Genomic DNA, 26,235 nt, shown 5'->3' with positions numbered 1-26,235 from the left:
CATATATATTGACCAAATTCCAAAATTCTGAGTATATCTGACACTTTATCATTACATACCTCCCTGCTGGATCTATTATTTCCTCCTCTGTCTTGATTTGTACATTTTTGTTAATTAATATGGCTACACCTCCAGCTTTTGAATTATATGATGCTGCCACTACATGTCCTACCCAGTCTCTCTTCAATTTGTTATGTTCCACTTCAGTTAATGCTTTTCCTGCACAAATGCTATATCTATTTTTTCTTTTTTCAGTAAATTTAGTTGCCTCTAACTTTTAATTTGGTTATGTATTCCATTAATGTTTATAGTCATATAGTTCATCTTATATCTTGTTTCGCCTCCTTGCCACCTCCATCCCCTTTTTTCCCATTTTTGCCTTTTAAATTTTCCTTTTTAAACTCAATGTATGACAACACATTTAAAACATGAAATACTCCGACAATCCCCACACCCAATGACACCCAAATGAACCCCCCTCCCTGAGTTGCCCCTTATCCCTTGCTGGGCAACCACAACTCTCCTTTCCATTTGGTTTGTGATCTTGGTTGCAAACGTCAACTGATTTCACAGTGACAGTTATTCTCTCCCCCCCTTGCCCCCCAAAAATACTGTTTTTATACATATAACAAAGCTCTCTTTTCCCCCTTTTTCCTTCCTTCCCTTCTCTTTTCCATCTTTAGTTCTTTACATATACATTATTTTTACTTTATATTATTATATCTTTATATATACTTTATTGCTGGTCTTCCTTCTTGTTACATCTCTTTTTCTATCCTGCAAACGCTCTGCGAATTCTTGTGGTTTCTCCAGATCAGAGAACAGCCTGTTTTGTTCCCTAAGTATAAATACTTTAAGTACAGCTGGATGTCTTAACATGAATTTATAACCTTTTTTCCTTAAAATCATTTTTGCCGTATTGAATTCCTTCGTCTTCTTTAAGAGTTCAAAACTTATGTCGGGGTAAAAAAAATATTTTTTGTCCCTTATATTCCAATGGCTTATTATCTTCTCTAACTTTATTCCTTGCCCGCTCCGGTATATTTTCTCTTGTCATATATCTTAAAAATTTTACTAAGATGGATCTCAGTTTTTGATGTGACTGCAGTTTCGGTGCTAGTTTTCTGTGCCCTTTCTATTTCCATTTCTTCACACAATTCTGTCATTCCCAAAACCTTCAGGATCCATCCTTTTATAAATTCCTTCATGTTTGAGCCTTCATTCTCCTTCAGGCCCACTATTTTTTGCTGTTTTGCCTACTATAGTTTTCCAACACGTCAATTTTCTGAGATAACAACTCATGTGTCTCTTTAATTTTTTGTCACTTTCTTCTAATTTTTCTCTTAAATCATTTACTTCCAATTGTACAGCAGTTTCCCGTTCCTCCACATTTTCTACTCTTTTCCCTATTTCTGTCATGACCAGTTCTAAACTTTGCTCTTTTCATTTTTCTTTTAATTGCACTAAATTCTAATGATAACCATTCTTTTAATGATCTCATTCGTTCTTCAAAAAAAGGCTTTATCTATATTTTGTCCATTTGTTTTACCTTCTTTTTCCCTGTGAAGATCTTGGTCATCTTCATCCTCTTCTTCTATATCTGTACTTGTGTTTGTGTCTTCTTCTCCTCTTTGTATCTGTGTCTCTTCTGCTTTTTCTGATAAGTTACTTTTATGTCTTTGTCGGGCTTCCTTTTGCTGGGCCTCTTGCTGTTGGGCCTCCAGTCACAGTCTGTCTATCAGGCCTCCTGCTGTCGTTCTCCCTCTTCCAGCTCCTCGATCCTTTCTTTGCCTTTATTTTGTTCCTCCAGCTGAGCACCCCGATGCTGGGCGTCCCTCAGCTAGTCACGTTGTAGCTCCCCGCTCCTCAGCTGAGCCCTCCTCCTGCCGGTGTTCACTTTATCCTTTGCACACTGTGCATGCGGGAGGAGTTGCCGCATGCGCAGTTGCACACTTTTGTTTTGCTCCGAAAGCCATTTTTGCAGTCCACCAGTCGGGAGGTCGCGACTTCATGGGGCACTCACCAACTTCGGAGATTGGCTGCTCTTCACCTGCTCCTGCATGCACGTAAGGCCGCCTTCTTTCTTCTCTGGTGATTTTTCCTTTTTTCCCATTGTTCTTACTTTCTCTTGATATGGTGCCATCTTCTGGTTCTTCTCTGTAACCTTATCTTCTATTCCTTGAGTTTTATATTTGTTGAGCTCTGTCTTTTTCAAACATTTTTCTCTTTTTTCTGGAGAGGGTTGGTTCAACTGGTGCACTTTCAGATTCACAAGTAAAGGGTTTGCTTCTCTTATGTGATGTGTTGTTCCTCGACTTTACATTTGTCCTGGCGCTGACAATGGATGACTCTGAGGACGGACATCTCACTCTAGAAATGGTTGGGGGAGTTGAAATAGTTAGCTTTTGGAAGCTCAAGTTTGAACCTAACATATGTTTCCTGCATATGTCTTTGATTCATCGAAACACCCTGTGAGTGAGAACATGACAAGTGAGCAATAAAATCTCTAGTATAAGATTTTCCTCAAACTGAACAGAGGGGACCTGGCTGGGAGGTGATAGTGCCAGCAAGTTTGGAAATCAGAATTTGAAACATTGGAAAGACCTTAGAGGCAGGCATCACATGACATATTTTTGGAAAGTGAATCATGGACGTACAGTATGCACATGCTGTGACTGCAGGAAAAACGCAGAAATACTGGAGGAACTCAGCAGTTGTCACAACGTCCTTAGGAAGTAAAGATGTAGAACCAAAGTTTCAGGCCTTGCCCTTTCCTTAAAGAATGAGTAAAAAGCAGGAAGGTGCCTGAATTAAACAGCTTGGGAGAGGGAAAGAAATAGGAGGGGGAGGAGCACAGACCAACAAAGGTGTTAATTGGGCATGGACAGGACAGGTGAGAATCAATCAGGGGAGGGACTGGCTCTGTGAATACAGAGCAGAACGAAAGGAGACAGAGAGAAAGAGAAAGTGAGAGAATGAGATCCAGAGCTTGAGAAAAGGAGATGAATGGAAGGTGAGAGTGGCTAAAGGAAATTGAGGTCAATGTTAATGCCACCTGGTTGCAGGGTTCCCAGACAGAATTTGAGGTGACCATAATAGGAGCACCGGATGCAGTGGATGACTCTGGCAGGTTCACAAGTGAAGTGTTACTTCACTTGAAAGGAATGTTTGGGGCCTCGAATGGTGGGCTTCAACTGCTTCCAGGATGAGGTCTACCATATCAGATTATCTTTCTTCAAAAAAACATGGCTTCCCCTCTATTATTATCAACTCGGCCCTCACCCTCATATTCTCCATTACCCATGCATCAGCCTTGGCCTCTTCCACCTCCTCATACATCAAGGACAGGATTCCCCTTGACCTGACGTACCATCTCACAAGCCTCTGCATGCAACATATCATCCTCTGCCATTTCCGCCACCTACTACGTGATCCCTCACCTTCCCTCTCCACCTTTCGCAGGAACCACTCCCTCTGTGACTCTCTTGTCGACCCCTTCCTTCCTAGCCATCACCAACATATATCTCCATAAGTGATCAAACTAAAATAAAACTAAGTGAATGTCCAGTTTTCAAAATTAGAATATTTAATTCAATATCATATCATGTAGAAAGCAATGTAGTGAGAGGCAAAGAAAGATGAAATTAAAATGGAAAGATAAGTGATACAAATGAAAAATAAAAATAAATTCGAATGATTCTTAAAACTGGAATGATATGCCAATATGCCATAGATTTAAAATTAAATTTTCAATGTCAGGGAAGTTGTTTGCTAGCAATTAAGAATCATTCATGAAACAATTAAAATTGTTACCCTGACTTTTAATGGGACAACTTTCTGCAACTTCACACCTGTTATGTGTCTAAATGCCAAGTCTCTCAACAAAGCTTCTGCAGAACTTGGATAGTAATTTTCTGATTTTTGCATTCAATCATATGTGCAGTTGCCAGGACATGAAGAAATATTAAGGTAAATTAACACACATATAAAAAAGAGGCTTTATAATAATTTTGTACAAAATTATGAAGTACTCGTTGCTGAAAGGCCAACCAAAACATCTGATTCTGGAAATGCCTTATAATTGGTTGGTTTAAATTTGAAGGACTGTTGATGACATAGACTAGACAGGTGGAAACCTTTTTATGAAGTCCCTCATGGATCGGTAGAACATTTCAGCCAGCTCCCTTTCTAGTCTCACAATTCCCCAGGCACAGTCATTCATTCTTTGGTGACCTGCTTTACTGTCTGTATTGTTTATTCTGTGCATTTTGTGTCTTTCCTGGCCAGTAAACTTTTGGGCTATCTTCTCCTCTTGTAATTGTTACTCCACAGATGACCTTTGAACTCATGCCAGAAACTCCTTTAACCTAGTTAAATATCAGTGTGACCAGCAATTCAACACTCATTTTCACTTCAGAATGAAATTCATCATCTTCAAATTCCGAGGTTTTTTTGCCGACTTGAATAAGACTGTTTAATTCAAGTTATGAAGATATCAGGGCATGATTAAGTGGGACACTTTCTTGGAATTTATTTTGTATTGGAGTAACCTTGTAGATAAGACTACATTTTTAAAAAAATCAGAATTACAGTTGCTTCTAAAATTATTGCAGGAGGCAGAACATAGAATGTTGAACAAGTGTAGGTTTAATAGTTGAAGAGATAAGATACGTGAAACTTGGTTCCATTTCAAGGTTTCATAAAGATCTGATAAGCCATGTTAGATTGGGTCTTTTATCAATGCCTTTTGAAGAAATCATTTTTCACTATCTTTCCTATTGGCTGTGCAAATTATTTTATAGTTCTTCAGTTGGAATTATGTTTACCTTTCAAGTTCAGCAACCTAAGCAACATTGTGATATACGACATGCAATAAAAGAGCAGGCTTGTAGTTCCTGGCATTTTTGTCATTTTACTTTTTAAATGATTTTAAGAATTCACTATAAATCTGCAAGTTGGTGGGAGTGTAGTTTATGAGGGAACCCCATCCAGCATTGAACTGATGGTCACAACTATTTTGTACCTGATCATGGCCTTGTTTCAGAAAGCAGAATTAGCATAACTGTACGGAATGGGTACGTGTATTCCAGGACTCCTCCCATTCCATCGCATACAAGCTGATCACGTAGTTTACTGTCGGCAGCATTTCAAAATTCTGAATATGCATAAGACTATACTAGTGGATGGTGCTGTTGGTTAGTGGGACTAGAAAGACAGCTCAATATATAATCATAATGAGGCTGTCTGAATCGTTTTTGGAAATGGACATGGCAAATTATAGTGAAGCTTTAGATCCATCTTACACTGCTTTGGGGTTTGAAAATATGCAGTTGCTGTACAATGTCCAAGGTAAGCTTTTTGTAGTTCATTGATATTACATGTGTATTTATAAAGATCAGGCAACTGATGTAATGTTTAAAAAAACTGAAAGTAAATTAGGTAGGGATCTGATAAATTAAAGAAGTTGTATATGAGCAATTAACAATAACTACTCTCTTTAGATTTTTTTATTTTACTCTTACTGAATAACAGTGTATTTGGCAATGCCGTGAATCCAGGTGTGCTTTAAGTAATGTGCCGCCCATTTTCGGGCTGTCAACCAGTGTGTCAGAAGCGGAGAGCCTGTTCCAATTATGTTGGTCCTATATTTTATTTATTTATTGAACAGTAGCAGAAAGAAAGTGGTTAATGCATATCTTTAAGCAAACCACATCATTCTCAATTTTTCAACCGTTGTTAAAACAGATCTATTTTACCTTCCTTGTAAAATGAAACTGAATATTTGTTTCCACATCTTAAACCTTTGTGCACCTTACTTTTGGACAGTAAAACGTGAAATATAATATAGTCTGGTGGCCATATTCAATAATTAATGCTAATGGCTATCTCTTCTCTTTTGTGATTATTTAACTAGTATAAGATAGTAATCATTGGTTATTCTTGTACAGATTAGTCACCAGAACTTCTTTGTTTGTGTATGGTTTCATTTGTGATCAGTAAATTGAGTGATGAGATGATCACTGGCCATGGTAGCGAATGCTATGAATACTCTTTTTTCTTGATATTCTTCAGTTTATATCTTCTATAAGATATGATAACTTAGAAGTTCTGAATTTTGAATGGATTAAATTGAAGTTGAGAATTATAAATTCTGCATATCTTTCTCAGTTTCAAAGAGTTTGTAATTTAGATTCTGGTTCAGATAATATGGTGGTCCTATAACATTGGATTTTTGTTTTACTCTTGATATCTTGTTTATGAGGCCATTTTCCTTGGCAAATGTACAGAACTTGTCATTTAGGAAATCACTCATGGCTACTTGTTAGAAGACAGAGGATAATTTTGTAACTGTGCCAATGTCAGTCTTAATCATTTCCATTTGAAAGCATGCTTAGAGTTTTATTGCTGCCTCTTCTGAGGATTAGAACTGAAAAGGAAAACACATGCCTCCTGTTTGGCTTTGTATTAAATCACAAATTATATTTTAATATATTTTGAATTTTCCATCCTTAAATCCCTCTGCAAATAGCCAAAATTTAATTGGTACATTTCTGCAAAATGATCGAAACACTTCAATTTCTGCAGAAAGATTGCACATACATTCTGAAGTGTGTTTTATTACATATAGTCTTTGTGATGAAAGAATAACAGAGTGAAATTAAGGTCCATGGGAATCCTTGAATCCTTTTGCTTCTGACAGTACCGAGATGCTCATCAGAATAATAAATGCATCTGATAACTCACTTTGTAGAGCAAAATAACAGCACACACTAATTGAAATGGCAAAAGAGGATGACTGGTGTCTGTTAGTAAGCTTTTTCACAGCTTTGTCACCCTGCTGCCTGCTAAGTATAGCTGGACTGATTATTTGTTCCTTCTCCACTCAGATTCCTCTCCAGCAGAGACCAACACCATGAATACACCAGACAATGGAATAAGCACTTTGTGTGCAATCTGCGGGGATCGTGCCACAGGCAAGCACTACGGTGCCTCCAGTTGTGACGGATGCAAAGGTTTCTTCAGGCGAAGTATAAGGAAAAGCCATGTATACTCATGCAGGTATGGTGTTTAGTCTCCTGTTCGTGCTGTATTGACCAGCCAAGTGACCTAGTGTAATATACTGGTTGTAGTTTGGTCCTTTAGCACATGCAGTGTGACTGTTGGAATTATTGAGCATTCAGAATGATTATAATGCATTGACAATATTTTATTTTGATAAATTTTCACAGTATAAGGATATTTGGGCAGAAATTTATATCTGGACAGTGGAGCTGAACAGCTTCAAGTCTATCAGTTGCTTGCTGTGCTCCATTTTATATTTGTTCCCTCTGATATTTATACATTTATTTGAAATTATATTTTATGTATATATGTGATTATTAGGTATTTTGTGTGAATGTATGTGCAGCGTTGTCTATCAAAACACTGTTTGATTGGATTGTATATGTACAATCAGATGATAATAACTTGAACTTGAAGCCAATATTTCTAAAGATTCTCCTCTGAAGGTAGGTGCCCAATCCAGGGTCTCATCTCCTTTGATGATGAAGCAGCCTATCTGCTACAAAGACAGGCCAACATATTCATAGGGGCTAAGAAATGGCAAGTAAAATTCACACCAAACAAGTCCCAGGCAATGGCCATTTGAAATAAAATAAAGAGTTCAACCATCTTGTTCTGAGGTTCAGCAGCCTTACCTTCATTGAATATCCTGCCAACAAAATCCTTCCCCTCTCCTTTGTTCAAGATTTTTAAGTTCATGGCCATGTAAAAGTTGTGCCATAGGGGAAAGGTTGTGTATCTGGCACCAAGGTGCTCACTTACTAACTCCCAACATTTTTTCTACTCTCGATAAATCAGATGATGATGACAAATTGTCAGAAGAGGGTAGGAAATATTTTCCATTTGGTGAGATGACTGCAGTTGCAAGGATAGAATGACAACTGACCAACCCATAATCATTATTTTTTCTCCTGGCATTTCTGTCCATTGGCTACAGTGTGGATCTTCTATGAGATCAAACTGTAGTGACTCACCAATACATCTTCCACACTACTTCCCAAACAAGAGATCTTTAGAAAACCAAGAGCAGTGGGTGTTTGGGAACACACCATGTCCCAGTCACATATTGTCCTCACCTGGATGAATTATATCAATCCTTCATTGTTTCTGGTAGAAAACTGCAGTGGGAAGCTCTGCAGATGAAGAATAAGATTACTATCAGCTTCTCAAGGGCAGTTATCTGTGGATAATAAACACTGTTCTTGCCAGCAATACCAACTGTCTGTGAATATTTTCCATCAACAGGCAGTCCCTTGATTAAATACTAGTTCCATTACCTAGGTCTGTCTTTAACCTGGATTTGTACTTCAGTCGGAACCAGTGCATATGGTCCTTGTAAGTTAGACAAATGTTTATCTTAGAATATAGAATATATTTTACCTTTATATGCGTATGAAACATTGCCCAGTGAACTAAAACATCTTAAACATAATAACATCTTAAACATAATAATATTTTTAATCATACTTTAAGGCTGAGCAGTGGCCATTTTTTGGGTGTCATGATGGTGCATGCTGCTTCCTCTTCCCCCCCTCCCCCAACCCGGTGGTGCAATTGCACTTCAAGGCCAACCAGCAGCCATTTTGCAGGGATGGGTGGTGGCCATTTCGCGGGATGTCGTGATAACGCATGCTGCTTCTTCTCCCACCCCTTTCCTCAGCATGCAATTGCACTTCAAGGCCAAAAGGTGGCCATTTTGCGAGGCTGAGTGGCAGCCATTTTGTAAGGTGTCGTGATGACACATGCTGCTTCTTCTCCCCCCCTCACTCCCTCCCTCCCTCCCTCCCTCCCTCCCCTCGCCCGCCTGCTGCTTTGCCCAGAGTGCGTGTGGCATAGCCTGACAATCAATGGGGCAGCGAGCCAATGGAAAGCGAGCTCTGCTTGAACCAGAAGTAGATGTCATTCTCCTTTGGGCCAGCTTGTTTGTTCGTAACTAGGATTGTTCGTAAATTGGATTCAAATCTGCTCTGCCACTCAAATCATGGCTAATGTATTTTTCCTTTCAACCACATTTTCCTGATCTCTCCTCATAACCTTTGACATGATTACTAATCAAGAACTTATCTACTTTAAATATACCCAGTGAAGTCATCCACTGCTGTCTGTTGCAATGAATTTCACAGAAACCCAACCTTCTGACTGATGAAGCTTTTCCTCGTCTCCTTTCTAAACAAATGTCCTTTTATTCTGAGGATGTGCTCTTTGATCCTCGACCAAGCATTCTCAATGCAGGCCCTACAGCACTCCCTGGCAGTCACAGCACATTTAAGTAAAAGCTTTGTTTTCACCTACTCTTCTACTCTTTGTTTTCATGTTTTTTTTAAATGTTGTCATAAGATAAAAGTATGGAAGAAACCAAAACTTGTCTGTTCACAGGGAGGGGGCCCATAAGCTTGGAGCAGGTGGGGGTGGGGGGGGGGGGGGTGGGTCATTATGATAGTACAGATTCTATCACCAATGTGTATATGTACAGATTATAATGTAGGATGACTGTGATTGGCTGAGAGCGTAGCCACGTCTTCTGGCAGGTCTTAAAGGATTGCTCCTAGCCAGACCAGGTAATTCTGGACTGGTCGACCTACATGTGATATGCTCCAGTCTCTTAGTTAACAAAAGCCTTGGTTTGGATCAACAAGTCATTGGTTCTTTCGACGCGATCTACAATCATAGCCAAAAAAAGGTTGAGAATGGCTGTTCTAGACTCTCACACTACAGGAAACATCCTCTCCGCATCCATTCTATCTAGCCCTTTCAATATTATGTTTTGACGTGATTTCCTCACCCCCCACAACCATCATTGTTCCAACTCCAACTCATATAGGTCCAGAGCCATCAAACGGTCCTCATAACTGAACCCTTTCATTCTTAGGATCAATCTCCTCCAGACCATCTCCAACGCCATCACATTCTTCCCGTGATATGGTACTCAAAACTGCTCACATTATTCCACATGAAGTCTGACCAACACATTGTAAAGCCTCAGCATTACATTTTTGCCTTTTATATTCTAGTCTTCTTGAAATGAATTGCATTCATCTTCCATACTACTGACTCAACTTGCAAGTTAAACTTTAGGGAATCCTGCAGTACTAAGTCTATTTAGACCTCTGCTTTCTGGATTCACTCCCTATTTAGAAAATTGTTAACTACTTTATTCCTTCTGCCAAAGTGCATAACCATACACTTCCCTATTCTGTAACTCATTTGCCACTCCTTTAGCTATTATCCCAGCCTATACAAATCCTTCTGCAGACTCCGTACTTCATCAAAGCTACTTGCCCCTCCATCTATCTTCAGAAACGTGGCTACAAAGCTGTCAATTCCAATTCACATGCAGCATGAAGAATTACCTACCCAACAGTGACCCTTGTGGAACACCACTAGTCACCGGCAGCCACCTAGAAAAGACACCTTTTATTCTCACTCTTTGCCTTCTGCCAGTCAGCCATTCTTCTATCGATGCTGGTACCTCTTCTGACTTCTGAAAACAAAAAAAAAAATCCACTGACTCGCTTTTGTCTAATCTCAAAGAACTACAGCAGATTTTTCAGGCAAGATCTCTTCTAAAGGAAACCATTCAAACTTCAGTCTATTTTATTTTGTGCTTTCAAGTACCCCAGAAACTCATCCTTAATAGTGGACTCCAGGATCTTCCCAAAAACTGAAGTCAGGCTAAGTAGCCTATAATTTCCTGTCTTTTTGCCTCTCTCTCTTCTTAAAGAGTGGAGTGACATTTGTGATTTTCCTCTGGAACCATTCCTGATTCCAACAATTTGTGAAAGATCACACTGGTGTTGGATGAATGTGAGGATCAGCACCAGTAATGTTTGAAGAGTGGGGAATCCGAATCAAATTGTTTGAAAGGTGGAGGGATCAGGACTGGTTTTGTTTCAAGGGAGGGGATTGAAAGAGTCATGGTTTAAAAGGTACGAGTTTGGAGCAGGCCACATATGAATTGGTTTGTTTGATAGTGGGCTTTATTCTCTGCTTTCAAACCACTATAATTTGACCAGTGAGGCATCTTACCTGGTATTTATTGAAAAGGCATATATTAGAAACAACATTGTTTAACGGAGAAGAATCAGAAAGAGTATTATATGGAGGGAAATGGGAATAGCCACTGTTCAAAGGATCTTATAACTGTTAATGATTTGAAAAGTGTAGTTCAAAACGGTTATTACTTACATGATATGCAGTTTGCCTCCTTCATTGTTTGGATGTAATGCCTCAGAGTTTAAAGGGTGGGTGGTTGGGACCAGTATTGTTTAAACAATATGAGGATCAAAAGTGGATTTTTTTTTTGGACTACGTGTATTGGAAACGTTATTGTTTGAAGTGGTTGGAACTGGCCCTATGACACTGCACTGTGGTTGGGTGCACATTTCAGCACTGGCATTTTTTGAGAGGAGAATTTGGAAGTGGTATTCTTGTAAGCATACATCTATTGAAATCAAAATGTTTTCAGTGGTGAGAGATAAGAAAATAGGGACTTGTATTCTTTGTTTGGGGATCAAAATGATTAATTTTTGAAAGGGTGGCCTGTGTGACCAACCTTGTTTGGTGCCTGGTGAATTCAAACTGATATTTCTTGAGGGGCAGAAGATTCAAACCAGTAGTTTTTGAAGAGTGGCAAATAGGAAGAGTCCCTTTTTGTGTATCAAACAACCTACTTAAGGAACTCAGCAGGTTGAGCAGTGGAGGGAAAGGAGTTGGTGACATTTTTGGTCAAGTGCCTGCATGAGATTGGCCATAATAAAGAAGAGAGGGGGAGGAGAGGGGGGGATTCAGGGCTGGTGAGTCAAACCATAAAGGGGAAGAACTGAGAATGAAGAGAGAAGGAAAGCCTCTTCAAAGTTGGCATTGCCTTGAAGAGATTTTGCTCTGGAGCAGCCATTCTCAATGGGGGCTATACACCCACCCCCCCACCCTCAGAGGCACAGTACCTTTAAGGGGGACCATGGACCGATACCATATTTAAATTTTTTTTTAATGTTGTTGATAGGAGAGAAGTACGGAAGAAACCAAATAAACTTCACAGGAAAGGTGACCTATAAGCTCTGGGCAGAGTCCTAGGGGGCCAGAACCAATAACAATGTTTGAGAATGGCTGCTGTAGAGTAGTAAAATGGTGACACATAGACTGTGGATGCTGGGATCTGGAGCAACAAACATTCTGCTGAAGGAACAGTATCCATAGGAGGAAAGGAGCTATTGATGGTTCGGCTCGAAACTCTGCATCAGGACTGAGAGTTTGAGTGATGGATGACCATAAATAACAATGGCTTGAAATGAAATTATTTGAAGAAGGTGGGATCAGAAGTGAGAAGCTTCGGAACAAGATTCAGATCAGTATGCTTTGAAGGGCTTCACTCAGAACTAATATTGCGTGAAGTGGCACCCATGAGAACATAGTGAGCATTCAGTGAGCAGATGTTGCACATCATACAAAGATTTTTCTATGACCGTTCACCTGCAGTGTGGCTAGAGGGTGGAGTTTGGCACCAACATTGTTTGATGGTAATGGAATCTTAACCAGCATTCCTTCAAACCATGCTATTTCCAAACATGACTGTTTGAAAACAAATATGTTCTGAAGAGTGGAAAATTGAATTGGTACACATTGAAGGTCTGACATTGGAGCTGGTGTTGGTTTAAGGGTTGAGTGTCAGACTAGATACTCTTGTAAAGGTGGTGTGTTAGACCATGATTGTTTGATGGCTGCGTGAACAAAGGGAATTTGGAGAGACTCTGTGAATCAGGCAACATTCATGGAGAGAAGTGGTCAGTTAGTGTCTCAGGATGAGAGCATTTAAGTCTTGATAAAGGGTCCAAACCCAAAATGTTGACTGATGGTTTCTCCCCATGGATACTGCCTCCCCTGGTGAGTCCCTCCATCTTCTCATTCACTCAAGATTGCAGCATCTGCATCTTTTATTTTTATTTATTGTTTAATGGTTGGTGGATTGAAGCTCGCATTGATTAAAAAGCAGATTGGAAAGTGAATCATATCTGATAATGGTAGGGATATGAGTTGTCATGACCAGCATTGTTTGAAGTGTGGTGCTTTGGAACTAGTAATTTTTAATGGCATCGAATTTGACCTAGCTTTGGATGAAAGGTCAGGAGTTTGTAGTGTGGTGGCCCACAATTGCGGAGATCAGGCTGGCACATTGTGCAGTAGCAGACGCGGACAGAGATTGCTGAAGCGACTCACAGGACAATGAACTGGTGGGGATAGAAGCTGGGGCAGCAACAGATGAACAGCCCTAAAATGGCATTGGTCAAGGTGCCCAGCTAACTCAGCAGAAACAGACTGGGGAAGAAGGGCATTCATATGCATGGACGTTCCCGCCCTCTATTGTTATTCATATGGATGATCAGTCAATCAGCAAAAATGGTGGGAACTTGAACAGTAAAAAAGCAGCCTTTCCAGCCCTAATAAAGGAGTGAGCTTAACCTGCCACACTGTGTGTGTGTGTGTGTGTGTGTGTGTGTGTGTGTGTGTGTGTGTGTGTGTGTGTGTGTGTGTGTGTGTGTGTGTGTGTGTGTGTCATATTTTATCAGGGATAGGGTAAGAGGAAGTGGTTGTTTGATGGTCAAAATGTTAATTCTCTTGAAGGGTGAGGTAAATCAGAACCAATATTTTGGTATCATGTCGAATTGGTATTATATGAATACCGGTGGATGGATATGACAAGCTTTGAAAACCAGGGCATTGGAACTGATATTGTTTTTTAAGTGGGCAGCATATAGAGTTGGCATTGGTATTGTTTGAACAGTCAGTGATGGGATGGAATTGATGTGAATACTGGATAATCAGAATCAATATTGTTTGAAGGATTGCAAGATGGGACAAAAACGACCTGCAAGAGGAACTCAGCAGGTCAGGCAGCATCTACTGAGGGAAAAACATTTCACGTTGAGATCCTTTATCTGTGAGTTGTGATCTTCTTTGTCTAAAAGGTTTGGGATTGAAATTGGATATTTGAAATGTGGGGTAAGAAGTGCCACTCTATGAGAGTGCTGTTTAGAAGAGTGGGGAATCGGAATTAGTATTCACGGAAGAGTGAAGCATATGGACAGGAACGGGTATTGTTTTAGAAGAAGGTTACTTTCTTCAGTAGGAATGGTTAGTGTTAAAATGGTGGTGATTTGAAATGGCAATGATTTGAAGGCTTTGGTTCAGAACTGCCTTGTCTGAGGTTTCTGCATTCAATATCCTCACTGTATGAACAGTTGGGTGTCAAAACCAGTGTTTGAAGAGTGGAGAATCTGAATTGACACGTTGAAAAATGAATGAATGGGACTGCTATTGTTTCAGGGATTGGGTTAGGGGATTTGAATTGGTGTTGATTGAAGGCTATGGAATTGGATTGGCATTCTTTGAATGGTGGGATTTTTGAGCCAGCATTGTTTGAAGGTGGAAAAAAAAAACAAATGCTGAAAATTGGACGTAAAAACAGAAGATTCTGTTAACACTCAACACTCAGCATCTGTGGAGAAAGAAACGGTGAATGTTTCAGAATAGAAGTGCTTCAACATTATTGGGAATTAATTAGCAGTTTTTTTAAAAAGTAATTCTCAATTGTAGAGAAGGTGACAGGAGGAATTGTAGGGCAAATAGAATGTCTGCAATAGTCAAATAGGATAATAAAGCAGTTAAAGAGTGAGTATTCTTTTAGTCTTTGTCATGTCTTATTCTTTCTTTGGCTTGGCTTCGCGGACGAAGATTTATGGAGGGGGTAAAAAGTCCACATCAGCTGCAGGCTCGTTTGTGGCTGACCAGTCCGATGCGGGACAGGCAGACACGATTGCAGCGGTTGCAAGGGAAAATTGGTTGGTTGGGGTTGGGTGTTGGGTTTTTCCTCCTTTGCCTTTTGTCAGTGAGGTGGGCTCTGCGGTCTTCTTCAAAGGAGGCTGCTGCCCGCCAAACTGTGAGGCGCCAAGATGCACGGTTTGAGGCGTTATCAGCCCACTGGCGGTGGTCAATGTGGCAGGCACCAAGAGATTTCTTTAGGCAGTCCTTGTACCTTTTCTTTGGTGCACCTCTGTCACGGTGGCCAGTGGAGAGCTCGCCATATAATACGATCTTGGGAAGGCGATGGTCCTCCATTCTGGAGACGTGACCCATCCAGCGCAGCTGGATCTTCAGCAGCGTGGACTCGATGCTGTCGACCTCTGCCATCTCGAGTACCTCGACGTTAGGGGTGTGAGCGCTCCAATGGATGTTGAGGATGGAGCGGAGACAACGCTGGTGGAAGCGTTCTAGGAGCCGTAGGTGGTGCCGGTAGAGGACCCATGATTCGGAGCCGAACAGGAGTGTGGGTATGACAACGGCTCTGTATACGCTTATCTTTGTGAGGTTTTTCAGTTGGTTGTTTTTCCAGACTCTTTTGTGTAGTCTTCCAAAGGCGCTATTTGCCTTGGCGAGTCTGTTGTCTATCTCATTGTCGATCCTTGCATCCGATGAAATGGTGCAGCCGAGATAGGTAAACTGGTTGACCGTTTTGAGTTTTGTGTGCCCGATGGAGATGTGGGGGGGCTGGTAGTCATGGTGGGGAGCTGGCTGATGGAGGACCTCAGTTTTCTTCAGGCTGACTTCCAGGCCAAACATTTTGGCAGTTTCCGCAAAGCAGGACGTCAAGCGCTGAAGAGCTGGCTCTGAATGGGCAACTAAAGCGGCATCATCTGCAAAGAGTAGTTCACGGACAAGTTTCTCTTGTGTCTTGGTGTGAGCTTGCAGGCGCCTCAGATTGAAGAGACTGCCATCCGTGCGGTACCGGATGTAAACAGCGTCTTCGTTGTTGGGGTCTTTCATGGCTTGGTTCAGTCTTATTAATAACAGGGTAATGATACAAGCCAAGCTGGTCAGAGTATATTAATGGAGAAAGAAATCCAGGACACAATCACACAGGCAATACTGGTCAGTACTGAATCAGACAAGGAGTGTGGGTTACCTCAACTTAGAGAGTTCATTGTTTGAAGGTGGCTGGATTGAAACCAATAATGCTCTAAGGGTAAAGTTTGAGACTGGCATTGTTCGATTGTGAAGGATCAGAACCACCAAATGGCCAGATGGATCAGAGACATCAGTTTTAGAGATCAAAAGCAATGTGTCAGATTGGACAGTGGTTGAGACTGGCATTTTTAGTGAGGGTGAGGGAATCTAGAGTTGTGTGCACTGTAAATCAGTGGTGGACGTGTTTGTGCGGTGCAAGATTTGCTAAGAATAATTTACCTACCTACTAAGCATTCCAGTCTTGCATTGCTCCTGCAAGACCCTACCATCTGCTGAGTGTGCAATGACTGGCATGACAACATGGCAGAACAATGTGGTCCAAACTTCCCAAGAGTGTTTCAAAATGAATGACACTCTCCTTTGCATCCAAAACACAGAATTTTTATCAGATGTGTAAGAGTGATTCCGCCAAGAAAATCTCCAGTAGAACTTCCAGAGTGACGTAATGTGTCACAAAAATGGTCACCATCATATTTAATTTTGGGGGAATGGAATGATTTTCAGTTGCAAAATGCTAAAATATGCAACATGATGTAATTGAATTTCTTACCATCTATCTTTTTCATTTTGAGAACTTGTGGTTTTAAAATCTATATGCTATATGAACCTTCAGGTTTAATCGGCAGTGTGTTGTAGACAAAGACAAGAGGAACCAATGCAGATACTGTAGATTGAAGAAATGTTTTCGAGCTGGGATGAAGAAAGAAGGTAAGAACTATAGAGTTATACAGCATAGAAATAGCTCTTTCAGTCAAGTGGCCTACTTGAGCTAGTTCCATTTGTCTGTGATTGACCCATATCCCTCTAAACCTCACCTATCCACACAACTGTTTAAATATCTTTTGAATGTTGTAATGGTGCCCACATCTACTACTTCCTCTGCCAATTTTTTTCATATGCCTACAGTCTTCTCTGTGAAAAGTTTCCCCTGAGACCCATTTTAAATCTTTCAACCCTCATCTTCAACCTATGCCCTAAATTCCCCTATCCTGGGAAAAAGACAGTCGCCATTTGTCCTATCTATGCCCATTTTAATTATAAGATCATCCCTCAGCTTCTAATTTACCAGGGAAAATCCCAATTTAATCTGGCTCTCCTTATAATTCAAGTCTTCCAGTCCTGGTTACATCCTAATGTATGTTGCCTGTATGTTTTCCTGCTTAATGGCATCTTTCCTATAGCTGTACGACTAGACTGCTCACAATACTTCAAGTATAGTCTCAGCAATGTCTTTATAACTGTACTCCTGCACTCAGTGCCCTGCCCAATGAAGGCAAGAGGTCTTGATGCCTTCTTCACTATTTTGGCTTCCTGTGTCAGTAATATCAGGGATTTTTTTATATCTCTACCCTCAGTCTCTCTACAGTACTCTCCAGGGTGTACCCATTCATTATGTAGTCATGTCCTGGATTAAATTACCAAAAACCTTCCCCTTGTCCAAGTTAAATTGAGTCTGCCATTCCTTAGCTCACTTTCCCAGTTGCCTGAAATCCAGGTGTCAATTTAAATATCATGAATCACTTTACCAATAATTTTGGTGTCATCGCAAATTTACCAACCTTCTTAACTATATTGTCTTTCAAATCATTAATATAGATGACAGTGAACTGAGGAACCAGCATCAATGTCTGCAGCATATCATTGGTCATTGGCCTAAAACAATCCTCCACTACTCCTAACTCCTTGGACCAAGCAGATTTTAAATTCACATGTGCAATGCAGGGTGAACTTGCCGTGAGCTGTCTGCACCAGGTTCTCATGCAGGACCTTGCAAAGGCCTTGGTAAAGACCATGTTATCAATGTCTACCACTGTGGTGGTACACCACCGGCCTACTGCAGGGGGCAATCTCTGTACCTGCAGGAGTGTAAGGGGACAGGACAACACCTGGCCGGCTGTCAATCAGTCAGCCTGAATGGATCAAGCCCCACCCGGTCGGGTGTCAATCACCCTCTGGGATATAAGCCTGCGCCGGCCTCCCAAGGCCTCACTCAGAGTTGCTGCAGCAACAGCCAGCCTGGCTCTGTGGAAGTCTTTGTGGATTAAAGCCTGTTGTACAGTCTTTATCTTTATGTGTGTCTGATTCTGGCTAACAGTGCCCCACAACCACTCTGTCTTTGTCAAACTTCATCATCTTTTTAAAACTCTCAATCAAATTTGTGAGATATAATTTCCCATGAAAGAAGTAATGCTGACTACTAATTAGTCCTGAATGCTAGGAGATCCTATCCCTCAGAATCCCCTCCAATAACTTTCCCACCAATAAACTCACTGGCCAGCAGTTCTCTGGGTTGTTCTTTCAGACTTTCAAATAAAGGAACAACATTGGCCTCTAGTCTTCTCACCATGTCAAAATATGACACAAATACCCTGATAGGGCTCCTACAATTTCTTTCCCAGCTTCCTACAATTTCCAAGGATACACTTGATCAGGCACTAAATATTTATTCTCCTTGATATGCTTTAAGACCTTCAGCTTCTCTTTTGCAATGTTTGACATATTTCCAAGTTATCACTATTCATTTAGCTTTCATGACCTTCTCCACAGCAAACACCAATGAGAAATATTAATTTAACAGCCTCTCCATCTCCTGTCATTGATCAGAACAGGAAATATTTTCTCTTCCTAGAGAAAATTTTGCATTTTGCACTTCATATACAGTAATTGTAGAAGCGCTTAACATTCTCTTTACCAGAGTTGTATCATGTCCTCTTTTTGCCATCCTGATTTCCTTCGTAAGTGTACTCCTACATCTTTTTTATCATCATCAATGGATTTGCATGATTCCATTTGACAAACAATGACTTATTTTTCTTGACCAAAATCTCAATTTCTTTTCAACTAGGTTCCCTAATTTTGCCAACTTTACCCTTCATTCCAACAGGAATATGCTTTCCCTGAATGCATGCTATTCTGCTTGTAAAACAAATAGAATGAATGAATGAAACTTATTGTTATATATATGTACAATGTACAGATGCTGTAGCTTCTCGGGTACATAAAGCACACTCCAAAGAAGAGAGAGGAAAAAATATAAAAGGAAGAGAAAGAAATACTTAACCAATGTCCCCATTCAAGCACTTGAATACGACTGCCCCAGTCAATAGAGGGCAAGTTGAAATCCTATGTTATTTTTAAGCTATCTGGAATGTCCCTCTCTAGTTGACCTACTAACTCCCACTGACTATTGGGGGGTGGGGGGGGGGGGGGGCTATAATGCAATCTATTGATCATCTATTTCCAACTTACACTGATAAAGCCTCACTAGGCAATTCCCCCAAGGGTCACCTCTTTAATGTTGCCTGATTAAAAAATGCAGTTTCCATGTCTATTTACCGTCACTTCCATCTTGCCTGTAGTTTTTGTATACTGGAACATTTGAGTTGCCATTCCTGCTCCTGCCTCAATTGCTAGGCTAAGTCACCTGCCCAAAATTCCCTGGAAACTTGCATCTTCATTGTGCCTGCAAGAAAATAAATGTTCTATTCATGTGTGGCCTCCAGAGAGTGATTCTTATTAATTTCCTGATCTCCATAATTTATATTCCCATTGGATCGGGTGCTAGAATAAAAGTTTGCCAGGAACTAAATTTGGAAATTTTTCAGTACATTTTTTATAACCTAATTCAATCTGAAAATTTCAGAGATTAATAATAGAGAAGAATATGCTTGGTTCTTGCACTTCACTTGCCAGAAATTTACTGAATGACATTGATCCTTTTGTTGCGCTTGTGTACTACCAATTTGGAAGTACTTCAGTGCATGTCACCAAGCTAAAGACCAAAGAATGGGGAACCTGGCTCATTCAGGACATCAGGAGGTCAGGTGGCAGGCTGGTGGGAAGGGGCACTATTTCTCCAAGAGGGCAGTGGGACTAAGAATGGCTGTCAATTCTGTTGCATCCCAGAGCTGTGGAACTCCCCACATCCTCAGCAGAACAGGCAAACTGACACACCAGACACTTGCCTGCTTTTCCCTTGTGTTGGAAGGCTTGATCAGGCCTATGACTTTTTCAAAACAGCAATGGCATAGTACATCCTCTGAAGTGCTCTGTGGTTTGCGAGAGATTCAACTCATCATCTTCCACTGTTAGCCATTTTCCCTTGCAGCAAGTGATATGAGTGAACTGGAGTCCACTTTCCCTTCAACAACAGACTAATGCCATGTTTTTACTGAGATCCCCTCATGTCACTTCATCTGTCAAGCTCACCGTAGTTTCCAAAGGTAAGCTCCCAGAGCAGCATTTGCGCTGACTCCTATGGCTGGCTTGGCATCTTGTGGAGTACCATGGTCACACATACCTTTCTTTCCTGAATCACAGGAGGCAATGCTCTGTTCTTCCTGCCTTCTTTCCTCCATTTCTGCAGGACCAGCCCCCCCCCCCCCCCCCCCCCCCCAGCCCCCACATTGATGGATGGCCCAGGAAGAGAATGAATGGGATGATCATTAGGGCAAATGATCTATAGTAAGAATTTCATGCTGCCAGCATGCCCTGAACATCAGCAAATGTCAGACCTCCAATGCCACCCTCAACAGTTGAGGAGCACCATGAACCCTTCACTACATAGGAACTGAAACCTTGGGTAGGGCTGAGAAAATAGCATGAGGCTCCGTAACCATGGGGAGCCACATGTTTTATCCTGAATACCTCCCTCGGAAAGGGAGGAGTGAAGAAGACAATTATGTTTGCTGCTGCTCCGATCCTGTGAAGAGCAGTCCATCTTCTCACTTTAGAGAATCCTCACTTCCATCTGAAATGGATGACCCTAACAGTTGCTGCATCTCACTGCAACAATCGAATCTCAGAACCTCAATGGTGCTTCATTACCACTCCCACAATTTGACATGAAGTTGGTGATGGCTTGGTGTGTGGATAGTTTTCCTGAGATCAGCTGCAGTGAACCATTATATTCTTTGGCCTTAAATTTCAATTGGGTGGCGCACAATGTCATAATATTACTCTTACAAAGAACATTCCTGGTCCTCCTTGCATATGACTTGTGCAGGGTATGGACAGTGATATCAGTGAGTGTTTTGACATTAGTTGCTCAAGGTTGCTCTGTGAAGCTGAGACCCCAAATGGTTTGGACCTTAAACAGAACTTTGCTGAAAGTGAGGTGTACTTCACACTAGATAAGTGGGGGCTTGGTCTTCCTTGGTAGTGAATCGTTTGCGTAGTTCTACACTGGCTACATTCCACCATCTCTTCCCCACCTCCCCCCCCCCACCCTCACCACCATTCCTGACTAGCTATCCAAATAATCTTGAATTTCCTGCCCAGTGACACAACCCTGTCAGACCTGATCCCTTACTCAACCTTGCCCTGATATCTTTTTCACCTCCCCATCCAACCCCAATCCCATTACCTCAGCAACCCAGCCTTCCCTTCAGCATAATTTTCTCCCTTGACCTAATCCTCTCCAGCAGCTGTGGGTTGCAAATTCCAACCCCTTAGTTATTGGCTGAGAATTCCTGCCTGGAGGCCAGTAAGTTAGGCTGGCCCCTTCCTAATATGTACGCTCATGAACTGCCACACTCTCTTCTGAGGCTCTGGGATCCTGAACTCACTCACATAACCTTTTACCCATATTGATTCTCAATCCTGACACAGAGACTCAACCTGAAACAGCAATCATCTCCTTGACTCTCCAGCAGTTGATTTATTGTTCCTACACTCTGTGGTTTGTTTTTTTGCTCCAGATTCCAGAATCTGCAGTCTCCTTTGTCTTCAGAAAGAGAATAGGATCTGAACATAAGTGGCACTGAGAAATTAGCACAAGGTTATTCTGTAGAGTCGGTGTTCAGGGGAACAGTCCGTTGGGGAGCTATGGGAGCATGGTGGTGGATATTGGAAGGTTGGAGATGAAACTAAGATGTCATCAAAGCATCAATATTGGGATGTTGGTGTATGGAGTGTGCTGTTGCCATTGGAGGAATGGGCTTGAGATCCAAATTTTAGAGAGATTTGGGTCCTGGGGCTCAGGTTATTCATGGATCATAGTATTCAGGACAACAGAGTTTAAAGAAAGTGAACATCTCCATCTGAGCTAAATTGGAGTAGGAGTGGGGTGGGAGGGGGGGGTCCTACTTTGGAGTTAACCAGATATTGTGGGTATGGAGGGTCTCAGAATGGCAATGTGCAAAAAAACAAACAATTGACCTGGGAATGATCTATACTGGAAGCATTTTATGAGGCAACTATCGCATGGTAAATGATGCGACAAGCTTGAGACACAATGGGCAATATCCATTTCAGTGATCTGCAAAGGTTATTCCATGACCCACTCTGTTCAAACTGCACTTTTAATCTCATACCAGTGAAATTATTTGTGTGAAACAATCCAATGTCTTTTCTAGTATCAATTCACTCTAATTACTTACAGTAAATGCACCAATTATTATGTTGCTCTGCAGATGTATTTCAGAGAAATCAATTTAAAAATAACAATTTTGATTTTGTTTTATTTGGTTTAAAGCTTTTCTTGTTAAGTAATAAAATTCTATTTCAAAGCACAAGGTTAATTGAAGCTGTGTTGTAATGTATTGGTTGTCCAATGCTTCAAGTGAACAACCGAAGGGATTAAAAAATTACACACACAAATTATTACTTATTAATCTATTTATCAACTAACGAAGAAGTATCTGGAAAATAGATTGGGGTTCCATAATCTTAAAAATTGAAATAAATGAAATCTATTTTCAAATTTGGTCTTCCAGTCAAAGCAATGAAAAGTAGAAAAAATGGTGATTTTCATTAGCGTGGCAAGTACCTGATAATATTGTCAAAGATTTTGTCCTTTATTAACTGACAAATATTCTGGATTGTTTTTGCTATTCATGAATAAATGTCACATTAAACATTTTTAACTTTAAAATTCCATAAAGGTGCACTGACATGCATGTTTCATCTATCACAACACTTAAGCAAAATAAGAAAAAAGCTTCCACTAAAGAATATCAGGAAGTCTGCAATTTCTCTTCTTTTTCCTTTCTTCATTCATGCACCTGGGCAAATACATCTAGTTTCAGTGGTGAGCAGACCATGCTTTACTGCTGTGTCTGATTTATCTTTGTGGCCTAACCTGTTTGTGCAGAAATATGCCTTCTTCGTGACTCAAGAGAACCTTGTTGGTATTAGTTATAGGGAACCTGGTTGAGCAGGTCACAATTTTTGGAAGCAGTTATGAATCATCCTCAGGTATGTGGCCTTTAATTTACATTCTTACAATGGCTCTTCCTCATGTCCCATATCTCTATATCTCTTCAAGCCCTTCAACCTTGATCGTGACTTTGGCCTCCACCTCCAATTAATGTATCATCCCATCTGATTGCAATCCTGACCCTTGCCACAAATAGCTCTTGAGGTTGATCCTTGCTACGTCTCAGGCACAATGCCCAAGGTTTGTCCATAGGGGATGATATCTTGTGTGTCATGCTGTTTGGCAGAATCTAAAATCACTTATTTGACGACTGCCAATACTGAATTAAAAAGAATGCTTCATTTTGACCCAGAAGTTAACTCCGGTTGTTTGAGACTAATAGACAACTGAGGGGAGTGGGAGATGTGGGAAAACAATTCACCTTTTCCTGTTTTTAATAAGGCATGTTCTAACAACCCAACAAGACTTATAATTATTCAATGAATGAGGTCTGTGTCATCAAAACTTCATCATCTACTATGCCCACAAATTCAGAATGCCCTGTTCTGAAAGGGATAATTCAATAATTCTGTTACAGCTGTTGTTGGATGGACAACATAACACTGCTGTTTCTGTACCTATCCCCTCACAATGCCAGATGCAACAGAAAACCGTTGAAGAGGACCACGTAATGTTTACCTAGATTAGGTTTAAATTCTAATGTAAGGCTGTTAAATTTCTTAAACAAATGTTAATAGGGGCAATATTAATAGATGAAATGCTGGAAAACAAACACCATGCTGGTGGATAAATAATCCCTGTGGGAAGAGAGTGCCAATTATCAAGGACTGTTGAACCACTTGAAAGATAAAAGCTTCATCAGAATCATTTATGGAGCAGGTTTTTGATATACAAATAGATATTAAAAATATCCTTGATTTCAGAGGGATTCTTTGATGTATAACAAAATTTTTTCTTCTGTTCCTTAGCTGTCCAAAATGAACGGGATCGTATAAGCAACAGAAGGAATAGCTACGAGAGTGGAAGCTCACCTTCCATCAATGTGCTGGCTCAGGCAGAAATCCTTTCTCATCAGGTAGATTAGATACAGAACCAAGGATTTAGATTTCTTCCTCCTTTCATATCTGCTGCTGTACCCTGTTGTCACACTTCATCCTTCTAGATGTCATTTCTCAGCCCATGTGCCAGGAATTGCAATGATGGCTTTTTCTATTAGCAGTATATCTGTGCCAGAAAGTTGGTTAGACCCAGGATGCATGATTAAACAGTTGCCATCAGTCTGCTGATCAGGAGAAACTTTGAGAAATTACTGCAGATTAAACAAGATTTATAGTAAAAACCTTCTCAGATATTTTGATTCTATTTCAAATATGATCTTAAAGTAAAATAGATATCCTGAGAATCTTGGTTGTTTTGACAAAATTGAATTGTTTCTTAATTCCCTGTATTGCTGCACCACCTCCTCTCCCACATGGCCATCAACTCCCTTTGGGTCATTTACCATTTACCTGCATTAAACCTACATTATGCACCAGTTAGCTTTGCTCCCTCACAGCCACATAGATCCTGTTGTGCTCCTGACCTGAGGAACGTCCGTGCAACTTTCCATTGAATAATCCATTTTTCTCCCACATCCCAAAGATTTACTGATAGATTAAATGGCTACTGTAAAATACTCCTTGGAGCACCTATGACAGAGGAATCTGAGGGAGATAATTGATGGGCATATGAGATTGTATAAGATGCAACACTGCAGGAAGATGAGGAGAAGGTAATAGGTTTAATGGCATTGCTGCGTTGGAATTTAACCTGTTCAGCTGAATGGCCTTCTGTGTTATGATAAGAAATGTATATATATATATTAAAACAAAGCAAATCATTGTGCTATTTATATTGCAGGTTATTTAGTGCCATCTGTAATTGTAATCAGAAATGGTCAGGTTTCACAGGAGCAAGAATAGTTTAACACATCGAAAAGCTGGAGGAACTCAGCTGGTCTTTTCATCATCTATAGGAGACAAAGATATGTGGCCGATGTTTCGGGCCTGAGCACGTCTTCAAGGAAAAATCAGAAAAGACAGAAGGAGGATATATCAGAAAGTCTCAGAATTCAAACAATGGGGGAGGAATCCAGATCAACAAAAGGAGTTATTTGGATATGATAAAGGACTAGATAGAATGTATCATGTCTGTTCAAAAGGAAACAGGGAATGGAGAGATGACAGGGGAAAAGTGGGTGGGAGTTTTTTTCTATTGAAAGCCAGAGAAGTTGATATTAATGCCATCCGGTTGGAGGGTGCCCAGCCGGATGATGAGGTGTTGTTCCTCCAATTTACAGGTGGTTTCAGTCTGGCAGTATGTGAGACCATGGACGGATATGGTAGCAAGGGAATGGGATGGAGAATTGAAATGGGTGGCCACTGGGAAATCCACGCTATTGTGGGAGACAGATCCAAGGTGCTCAACAAAGCGATCTTCCGGTCTGCATCCAGTCTCTCCAATGTAGGGTGTAGTAGATGATCCTGGCAGATTCACAAGTGAAATGTCGCTTCACTTGGAAGGACTTTTTGGGGCCCCGAATGATGCTGAGGCAGTAGGTGTGGGTCCAAGTGGAGGGCTCAGGCCTGAAAAGTCAGCAATATATCTTTATCTCCTATAGATGCTGAAAAGACCAGCTGGGTTCCTCCAGTATTTTGGTGGGTTTACTACAATCACAGCTTCTGCAGCCTAACATTATTCATGCAAAGAATAGTGCACACAGCCACAAGCACAATTCTTTTAATATGTGGTTTTCCTTAAGTCTAGCAAAGGTATGAAAAGGTTCAGGAGCATAGTAGTGCTTGGATGGCTTCCATGACGATGAGCCCCTCTATCACTGACAATCACAACTTCTACAGACAGCAGAAACACCCCATTTCTCTTTGGTGCCCCCAATGGGTTCAAGCCAACAGGAAATCAACAGACTGAATGTGTTGAAAGAAATGCTGTGTGAAGCT

The 26,235-nt window shown here is 40.8% G+C and overlaps 1 protein-coding gene across 7 annotated transcripts in view; it reads left to right on the top strand.

Annotated features, from left to right (window-relative positions):
- LOC138755356 (hepatocyte nuclear factor 4-gamma-like) overlaps positions 1-26,235 on the top strand; it is a 150,681-nt gene that overhangs the window by 105,079 nt on the left and 19,367 nt on the right. For 6 of the 7 annotated variants that reach the window (XM_069921178.1, XM_069921177.1, XM_069921174.1 and 3 more), the window contains 3 exons: positions 6,888-7,059; positions 16,694-16,788; positions 24,208-24,314. In XM_069921178.1, the coding sequence (XP_069777279.1) occupies positions 6,914-7,059; positions 16,694-16,788; positions 24,208-24,314 (348 nt within the window). In that variant the 5' untranslated portion in view covers positions 6,888-6,913. Of the gene's footprint in view, positions 1-6,887; positions 7,060-13,899; positions 13,997-16,693; positions 16,789-24,207; positions 24,315-26,235 lie in introns of those variants that run through there. The other variant, XM_069921175.1, reaches the window with a different exon arrangement.

Source organism: Narcine bancroftii, chromosome 2, assembly GCF_036971445.1.
Source record: "Narcine bancroftii isolate sNarBan1 chromosome 2, sNarBan1.hap1, whole genome shotgun sequence".
In the NCBI taxonomy this organism is placed as follows: Eukaryota; Metazoa; Chordata; class Chondrichthyes; order Torpediniformes; family Narcinidae; genus Narcine; species Narcine bancroftii.
This window is presented reverse-complemented; position numbering and strand designations above follow the sequence as displayed.